The following is a 9,744-nucleotide window of genomic DNA, read 5'->3' as shown; positions in this document are numbered from 1 at the left end:
TTTTTTTTTTTTTTGATCATTTATAGTAATTTTGTTATTTATTAAATGAGCTCAACGTTCAATGGCCACCACACTCATCATCACCAGCCAAAGAGAGAACCAAATGAAAACGGAATCTTATACCCTCCTTCACCGTCACTGTCACCGCCGACGTTAAAAGTCAACAAAGACTCTCACGTTATTAAAAAACAACCATCTCCGTCTTCTTCCTCCTCCGTGGCCGCCGCAAAACATCGTCACCCGGTGATCATCTACACACACACACCCAAAATCATACACACGAATCCTAAAGATTTCATGGCTCTTGTCCAAAAACTCACCGGAATGTCCCCTTCGGACGAAGATCCCGGCGGTAACGCGACGACGGATCGCGGCGGTAAATCTATCAACCAGAGCCAGAGCGTGTCTGATCTCGCCGTCGACAGAAAAAACAATCGGAATCGCGGCGGCGGTACTGGACATAACAATTACCATAGAAACTATTCCGGCACCGGAAAGGGTATATTTTTTAATAACGCGATGATAAGCGATGATAGTGAATCGTCGTCGGTGATAACGACCGATGAGAACGGAGGAGGAGGAGGAGGAGAACACGGACAGGTTAACTCATCGATTCCGTATTCGGCGGTGGCTATACCTCCACCGCCTCCTCATCCTCATCCTCCTCCTCCTCCGCCGCCGTCTATGTACGACGCGACGGGGTTAAATTACGGAGCTTACTTACCGACGTTTCCGATGTTCCTACCGGCGACGAATCCAGCTGATAATTTCTTATGCGGTGGTGGTATAACTAATCAAACGTTTGCGAGTATTGATGATCAGCTTTACTTGGCGAACAATATGAGAAGCTCTTTCTCTTCTTCTTCATCTTCTGGCTTCGACGGCTCGGCCGAGTTTCGCGATTTTTAAAACTAATCAATCATCATCATCGGCTTTACAATTTTGGCTAAATAATTTTTTGATTTTTTTTTTTTTTTGTTTCTCTCTTAATTGTTGGTTTGGCAAGAGACTAATAAAGATTTTNTTTTTTTTTTTTTTTTTTTTTTTTTTAATTTTGGCTTATCCGATTTAATTTATAGTTCACAGGTTTTTTTCTTCTCTCTTCATTTTGTTTAATTTTCCCAATTTTATGTTTCATCTCTAGTTTTTTTTGGGTTGATAAGAGTTTTTATAATCAGTTTTATAAGAATTGTTAGGAAACCAATGCACGTCCCAAAATCTTATTTTATAATGTTGGATTTTGAAAGTTAGTCATTAACCGGATTTTGATACGTGTCAAGTTATCAATTGAGACTTTGAAAAGTTAATTTGAATATTAAAAAAATAGTTCACATTTTATAATAATATGTATTTATCTACATAAGAAAATTCTATTCCAAAAACAAAGGGAATATTTACCCAATGCAGCAAGGAATGTGGATTACTATAAATATGTATATTGAGACGTACAAGAAAAGAAAAAAACCAAAACTTAATTTGGGTATAATAACATGAAAACCAAAGTGACACTAGATAAAGCCCACATTATTACGCGAGCAAAAATTAATAAAAAAATATTGAGAATAATTAAGTAGTAATTTACATGTTTTTAGATTTTATCTTGTCGATTATAGGGGAGATTTTTTGGTGACTAAAGAAATAGAGTTGGTTAAGCACCAGTTTAAATATAATAGCTGTCACTTGTTTTGTTATACTGTAATTGAGTTTTTCCAACTCGATGGAGATGAAGATAACCGGAGTAAACCGGTGTTGACTAGGTGAAAAGAGATGTGGTTTTTGTTATTGCTCCCAAAATTAATGGGATTGTATATATCCCATATCCCACCTCTGTTTTTTTGTGAGTGTAGATACTTTCACTAACGGTGACACAAATACCGTTACATAATCATTGCACATGCCAATCCGGTCTTTATTATTTAATTTAATTAATTAGTTTATAAGTTCTGGAAGTTTATTAAATAGTAGATTTAATTTTAAGTTTATTAATTAGTAGATTTAATTTTATTTAAAAATCTAGCGTAATCATATTATTAATCTAATTTTCCTTTTTTAATCGTCTTCATTAAATAACCAAAATAAATCAAAGTTGGGAAAGAAATAAAGCACATGACTTGTAAACCATATAAACCTATAACTTGTTAAATTTCCTTTTGACAATTAAAAATATATATTATTATTTAGTCATTTATAATCATTTCTTCATGACAATAGAATATTACTACTGGAAAAATATTGGAGGAGAGACTATTCGACAAAATGTCTGGATCATTTGAGCTAGCAAACATCATCATTGATCTATCTTTTGATTCTTTGACCAGGCAGTTGATTAATACCATGATTACGAAACTTGGATAGCTCACTGGTACTTACACTATTCTCCTGGGGAAGGCTATTCTCATTGGATCTAAGAGTCCGGAAGAAGAAAATAGGCACCTCATTAACACCATGAAAGCGAAAATGGAAGTAATGGAGAGATGGCTGAAAATTGATGAAGTAAACATGCAGTTGTTTAATGCCATGATTACGAAACTTGAAGAAATGAGAACCAGGTCTTTGTGGATGGAAGTTGATTCTTGGGAAGAAATGGTAAACATGTTAGGGGATAAAAGACTTGACTCCATTGAATCAATGGTTCAAAAAGTGTTAATCAATGTACAAAAGAAACACAGACTTTTTAGAGATTTTGACTCTAATTTTGAATTTAAATCCTAATTTACAAACCCTAATCTCAGATGAGATTTTAGAGATTTACCTTTGAAAAACAGAAGAAAATAAAGAAATAGATGAGATTTGATTTTGACCAAAAATTCAAATCTCATCTGATTTATTTTGAATTTCTTCATTAGTTCGAAATAAATCAGTTTGTCTTGTGTTATTGCCTTTCGCTTATCTGAGGGTTAGTTTTGTGTTTTAACACTAGTATCTAACTCTTAAGTTTTTTTCTCCTCATCTTTTTAGTTTGCAAGGCTAAAGGACGATGTCATTGGACATAATGAGGTTTTTTCTTCCGTTGGTGTCAATTACGCATATTTTACATGGAAGTGCTTTAATGCTCTCAGATTAAGCACTGATTGGATCATGGTTTGAGCCAATGCTTGGGGTTTAATTTCCAGAGTTGTTTTGCTTGATCTTAGCTTTTTCTCTCACACTGTCTTTAAAAGTCACGTTTTTCCTTTCGCCAAACAGAAGGCTGTGTTAATTTAAATCCTAGTCATCTTTGATTAAGATGCAAAAGTTCTTACAAAGATATCGTTTCAAGTTTAAAGTTAGTGTCTTTATTAGTGTATATACAAGCCTTGTTGTATACTTATATGAATTTGGCATTGATGTTGTTTTAAAACTGTCTAAAACACTTTGCAAATTAGCCTGAGTTGTTATTGTAAGGTAATTATTTATTTATTTAATCTTGTCTTATAGATTTCTAAGCAATATTAGATGCTTGAGGTGCGAGTTCACCTGGCGTGAGCAATGATTATTAGACAAATTAGATTAATCCCCTTTAAATGACATTTTTCAAGTGTATGAAGAGATTGAATTGTGCTTATTATTAGTTTGCTGAGAATTTGATTGATTGATTCAAAATGTCTTTCTGAAAGTGTATTAAAAAAAGTCTCTAATCCCTTGCTCGAAATTGTAAGTCTTCGTTACAAAACATCTCACATATTGAAAAGTTGCAAAGAATTCAAGATTGGCTTCACGAGATTAATTTATAACCACAAAAAAAGAAAAAAGAAGATGAATAAATTGCATACGAATATACATTTATATAGTAAATATTTCAAGTATGTACACATATTTCCGTCTGTTCAAACTATAGGCATTTCCTCAGTTCTTCTTCTTCTTATTGTCCTTGTCGTGTTGGAGGATCACTGGCGCTGCCGGTATACTAAACCACCACTCTCTCAACCGCCTTATCAACCGTTCCGTGCTAGCTCTCCGTGGCGGCGAGTATCTTGTGAAAAACTCAACAAACACCACCGAAAGCAAGTAGCGTCCCGGAACAAAAGCAATCATCATCGCTGCTACCACAATCGCGATTGCAAACTTCTCGCTCGCCTGAAATAGCGGTTTCAAAACCTCTGTTAAAGTCAGTGTTGTGGAGAGGCGTTTGTGTTTAAAAATATAAGAGGCAAGACAGACCTGAGGGAAAAGCGAGAATAACAAAGCTCGGAACTTGAGAAGAACGATGTTTGCGTCTTGAATGTTCTGTTCCAGCTCCGAGATCCCGTTCTGGACCGCCAAAAGCTGTTCCATTGTGTTCATTGGTGGAGGAGCAGTTACTTTTAGCTCGATCATGAGCTTTTCTCTGCTGAAACATCTTGTGAGAACCATGAAGATTGCAGAGAAGAGAGACGCAAGAGAAAAAACATAAACAAGCCACCCCCTCCAAATTATGAAAGTGGAGAAGAGACAGAAAACAATAGACTTCATCGGATCATCCCAATACACCACCGACACAATCCCGTTCCCTGTTTCCATAATCGGAAGCATCAGTTCCTGCCAAAACAAAAAGAGAGAAGCAATTCAACGTTTTATAGAACGTGTTACAAATCTATCTGTCAAAAAATTTGTTCTCATTTTTTTCTTCTTTACCTTCATCACAGCTAAGTTAGTGTCAATGCCATCCATTTTGACTCCATTAATCGTCTCTTGCGCTAGGACTACTTTCTCGTAGTTCTTACGGGACTTCTTCACTGCTCTCTCTAGTGGATTCACATCTCCAACCACTACTTCACCTACCACGAGACTACTCGTCTCACTCATTCTGCTCCTAGGACTTGATCCTCCAAACACAGAACCCAGATGTGAAACCATATCTGAAGCTGAGGAATGTAATGTCCCTGGTAAATAGATTACATATACATTTAACATCAACTTCCTCGGAGATTTAATCTTGTATATCATATAAGGCACACGCTTTCAATCATCACACTCTTGGTCAAGAAAATGATAATACCATTAGGTATAAGTTATTTTGTCTAACCTGTATCTTTGGATTTATTTGATCGATGGAGATCTCTTGAAGTAGACATCTCTGCAAGTGTCTGAAGAATCAGATCCCCACCAGGAAGGTGATCGCAGAGATTGAACGGAAGAAGAGTTTCGTAACGCATTGCATTTGTCAAACTCAGTTCTTGAATAGCTTGCACACGTATAATGCCAAGGACAGCCTTTGAAAGTGCTTCGTCTCTTGCCAAACCTGTGATCTTGTACTCGTTTATGTATCTTTGAACGTATAATATTTCTCGTATAATAGTGAGCCAGTAGTCACGGCGTGTGTGGCCTTTGAGCTCTGGGAATTCCATTACCACTGGTTCTGATCTACGACAGATAGCCATTAAAAGCTGTTAACTGATCAGTCACAAAAAGGAGCATGTTTTCAGTTCATACAAGAGATTCCAGTCGATTTAGTGCGAAAAGACAGTCTTACAGAGATATAGACTTGTAAGAAACAGCCTTGTCGAAAAGCCGAGTGCCCCAAGGACCAGTTAACTCAGGTTTAACAATTTGCTTTAGATCTTCAGATAGGTCATATCGCTTTGGTTTATCATAAGACACGACTTTTAAGGCCTCAAAATATAGTGAGTGGTCTGTTAGGATCAAGCGACCTGAATAGTATCGTGGCAAAAGTGAGTATTGAGAAAATACAAACAAATACGTGGCCATGTTGATAATGAGAAAATGCAAACAATACCTGGCCATGTTGAAATTCCAACATGTTCAAGAACTGGTTGGGTAGTAACTGTCCCATCTATTTCCAGAATCTTTTCTCTTTTTGATCGAACACCAGAAAGCAAAGATGATTCTGACTGTGCCCTCATCTTCTTTATTGCTCTACAAACAAAAATAGAGACTTTTAAAAATGTCTGCAAAGTGATTAGATACAAAGGAGTCAGCTTGTAATAAGGACATAAAATTTCTTTACCTCTCAAGTCCATATAAATACTTGTCATAAACAGAGAACTGAAGCCGACCACCCGTTGATGAAGTAAGAATTCCAAACAGATTTTCACATATGATCACATCAGCTATTATAGGAACTGCTGGTGCGATCCTTGAGAAGGCTTCTAAACTCACTGTAGCATCTTCTTCTACCTATTGAAAAGGAAAAAAAAGATGATAAAGAAAAGATTCCTATAAGAATGGCAGAGGAAATGAGAAAAAGGAGCCTTACGCTGAGTAAAGCCTGGCTTGAAACAGCTGGGACTTCCCAGACAACCATCATGTCAAAGGTTAAGCGCCGAAACTTTTTATCGGCTAGATGACCAGTTACTCCAACAGAGAGTGAAAGTGCTCTAAAACAACAGTACTCTAGAAAATTCCTTGCAAATAACGAGGGCTGCTTGAGAGATTCAAATGCCTCTTGTTTGAAACTATCTCGCAGCTCGTTTGCAGGAACACCGAGTATCCTGCATCAATAGCATATCCACATAATAAATCAAGACAGATGATCAAAAAAACCTCATTCTTGCATCCAATGCTATCTAATAGTGGTACTTCTTTAATAAAAAAAAAAAATAAAAAAAAAAAAAAAACCCGAACCCCGTTCCGTAGGTACCTCTTTAGATAGAACTATCCCTAGTGAAACCTATTACTAAAGTCATCCTTCGACAAATTATACCAGCATCATATCGTCAAGACTGACTCAAGCGACATTAAACAACAAAAAAATCTAGCTTATCTATATCGAAGCCCTGTAAAATAATACTGCAAAAATGCATAATGAAATAAATGAAAAAGAGAGATGAATGAGAATGGTACTTACTTAGAACACCTGCGGACAACGACGTTAGCAACAGGAGAAAGCTCAGGAATCCAATTGGAGGAAGCAGATGGGGATCTTCCCATTTCCTCGATTTCTTCATCGAAAGAACTTTGTTTACCGAGCAACCATTTAAAAGAAGTATCTTTAACCAAACCTTCAAGCATATTCCGGGTTTTGCTCGACATACTAGAAAAAAAAAAAAACTCCTTTAGTTAGTCGTCCTTACACCTTTGAAGAAATTAGATTGATACAATTCAATGCATAGAATAACTTAATTTGCAATTAGTTAGTTGGTCGGTAGGTTTTGACACAGATCATGAACGAACAGTCCTAACATTTTTAGAATGGTTTTGGCCTACACGATCTCTATTGCTTCATTGATCATCAACTCAAAGCTAAATTGCAAACATTATTGAACAAAATAACAATACAGAGACTAAATCAAATCACCTCAAATCTGAACTCTGAAGCAACGTTGAAGTCGAAAACATCCCAAACGAATAACTCCAAAAAACAGCTGTTTATATCACGACGAGTATTTGATCAGATCAAACTTTTATTAAAAAACGAACATTTTTGCCCACAATCCATACGCCTCAATTCTCGAATTATAATTATAAAACCAATTTAGGGGTTTTAACTCTTGATTCCTCGACAATTTTGCCAATGAGCCCCTCTTGATTCTCAGATTCTGCCTTAATTTTGGGGTTTGTCGAAAAAAAGAAGAAAACACCGTAAAAAGAAGCGAAAGCACGAAGACGGAGGAGGAGGAGAGAGCGACGGGTAAAAAAACTCTGATTCGTTCTTCGTTAAGACTTAATAAGACACGGTCACTAAACACGTGATGCATAACGTGTTTTTTACACGTTATCACATTTGACGGTTCAGATTAAACCAAAAACTTCTCATTTAATCTTATCCCTACACGTGTCTTCTATTAATAGTAATCTCAATCAGGGTTTTTCAGATAACCCTTCCGCCGTTCCTATCTAAAGAGTGACTCAAAACTCAAAACCTAAATAGTACTCATTCACATATACTGGTTTCTGAGCCATTCATTTACTAGAACATTTTTCAAATTTCTCAGGAAACTTAAAGTAACGGTTTATCCAACTCGATAGTACATCCAAGACTGATATATGGGTGACGAGTAAGATTGATGACACCACCAATGCGGTGTGTTAGAGAAAGGTCTTAGCATTATTAGATTTGAGCCCTGATATTCAAAATTTCGCATGAGGTAAGTTTTTTGCTTGACGAGGAGAAGAAAGTCGCCGTGCGTTGCGAGACATGGATGGATATGGAAGACGAGACCAAGTCCATCGACAAGATATACATTCTTGGGGAGGATGATAAAGACAGTAAAGTGGATTTTGGTGTGGATACAACGTAAGGATGTTGGCCAGTTATTCTTAATTATGTTCCAAGTTTGGTTCAAATCGAGCAGACCTAATAAGGTAAAAGAAAAAGAGGTGGTAATGTATTTGACCAGCACAGACACAGTATCTTCCTCTCAATTTCAAATTATGCATTCGTTGGTCTGCATAACAAACAACCTAATAACAGAGTTAATCCTAGAACAGAGTAGCCGCTGCCATGTTTCTTTGGGCTAAATATACGATAAAGCCCATATTAATATGGGCCTATAGTATAATTATATATATACGACTGAAGAAAAACCCTTAAAATTCAAAGCCACCATGTCGATGTCGGAGCTTCCACAGGATCTGTTGGAGGAGATACTCTTTCGCGTTCCGGACATACCGTTGAGACCGTTAACATCTACGTGCAAGCAATGGAACAGTATATTCAACGACCAGAGATTCAGAAGAAAGCACTTTGACAAAGCCCCAAAACAGTCTATGGTTCTCATGTTGATGACAAAGAATTCTAGGATTTGTTCCTTGAACGTCAATCTAAACGAAACACCATCCGAAGAGGTTGGTGTTGAACTTAGTGGAGTCGGCATATATGAAGTATTTCACTGTGATGGCTTGTTGTTATACATCAATGAAGTAAACACTACTATGGAGGTTTGGAACCCGTTTATGGGTAAAACCAGGTGGATCCAACGCATAGACCGTAACAGGAGACACTACAGGTATGTTCTTGGATCCTACCAAGACAACAAATCCGGCACTACCAGCTACAAAGTACTGAGATATAGTTTTGGCAACAAACCAGTATTTGAAATCTGTGAGCTTTACTCTAATTCATGGAGGATCCTTGATGTCACTCCGAACTTGAGTTTTTATGGTCATCCCTTTAATTCCTGCGTATCTTTGAAGGGTAAGAACTACTTTTTTGCTTTTGATAAAGAAGAGAGGCAGCTCGATATGGTTAGTTTTGATTATACAACGGAGAGTTTTGGAAGTCGTATGAGTCTTCCGTACCAGTTTCCTATTGGTAGTTATTTTATTACATCTCTATCTAGTGTGAGAGACGAGAAACTTTCATTGTTACTACAACTGAGCGATACCTTAAGGAAAGAGATATGAGTAACAAATAAGATTGATGAGGCCACAACTCAAGTGTTGTTGTGGACCAAGGTCTTAACAGTGGACTTCCGTGATCTTCGCCATTGCTTTACAAGTTTTTTTTTCGACGAGGAGAATAGAAAAATCGTGTGTTGTGAGAGAGGTAGAACTGGCGACGACAATTATGGGGCCGACTGGGTTTACATTGTTGGGGAGGATTAGAAAGTCACACAACTAAGTTTTGGAGAACATTCCATTCTTTCATGTGTTCCACATTTGTTTGGTTATGTTCCAAGTTTGGTTCAAATCGAGCACCCTCAACGCAAAGACGACTAAAAGTGGTGACTACCGGACTAGACAAGCACTACGCGCGCAGCCATTTTCTTTCTTTGTGTGTTTCTCTTAGTTTGTCTTTGTCGTCGTCAAGTCCTTGGAATAATCCTTTGAGCTCTCATTACTCATATTGTATTGACAAAAGTGGTATCACTAGAAGATGTGCTT

At 37.0% G+C, this 9,744-nt stretch overlaps 2 protein-coding genes and 1 pseudogene across 2 annotated transcripts; 2 read left to right on the top strand and 1 right to left on the bottom strand.

Moving 5' to 3' along the window:
* Positions 7 to 963, top strand: LOC104783340 (VQ motif-containing protein 20-like). The gene has a single exon (XM_010508489.2). It carries the CDS (start codon positions 46 to 48, stop codon positions 907 to 909), a length of 864 nt encoding a protein of 287 aa, XP_010506791.1. The 5' UTR covers positions 7 to 45; the 3' UTR covers positions 910 to 963.
* LOC104783329 lies at positions 3,724 to 7,571 on the bottom strand. Its single transcript, XM_010508477.1, has 10 exons — positions 7,217 to 7,571; positions 6,767 to 6,952; positions 6,176 to 6,410; positions 5,927 to 6,096; positions 5,696 to 5,835; positions 5,432 to 5,609; positions 4,985 to 5,322; positions 4,594 to 4,841; positions 4,141 to 4,497; positions 3,724 to 4,056 (listed from the first exon to the last, which is right to left on the bottom strand). Exons 1-10 carry the CDS (start codon positions 7,255 to 7,257, stop codon positions 3,826 to 3,828), a joined length of 2,124 nt encoding a protein of 707 aa, XP_010506779.1. The 5' UTR covers positions 7,258 to 7,571; the 3' UTR covers positions 3,724 to 3,825.
* Positions 8,467 to 9,579, top strand: LOC104705387 (annotated as a pseudogene).

Source organism: Camelina sativa, chromosome 1, assembly GCF_000633955.1.
Source record: "Camelina sativa cultivar DH55 chromosome 1, Cs, whole genome shotgun sequence".
NCBI classification, from domain to species: domain Eukaryota; kingdom Viridiplantae; phylum Streptophyta; class Magnoliopsida; order Brassicales; family Brassicaceae; genus Camelina; species Camelina sativa.
The sequence above is the reverse complement of the archived record's forward strand: the minus strand, read 5'-3'. Positions and strand labels throughout refer to the sequence as shown.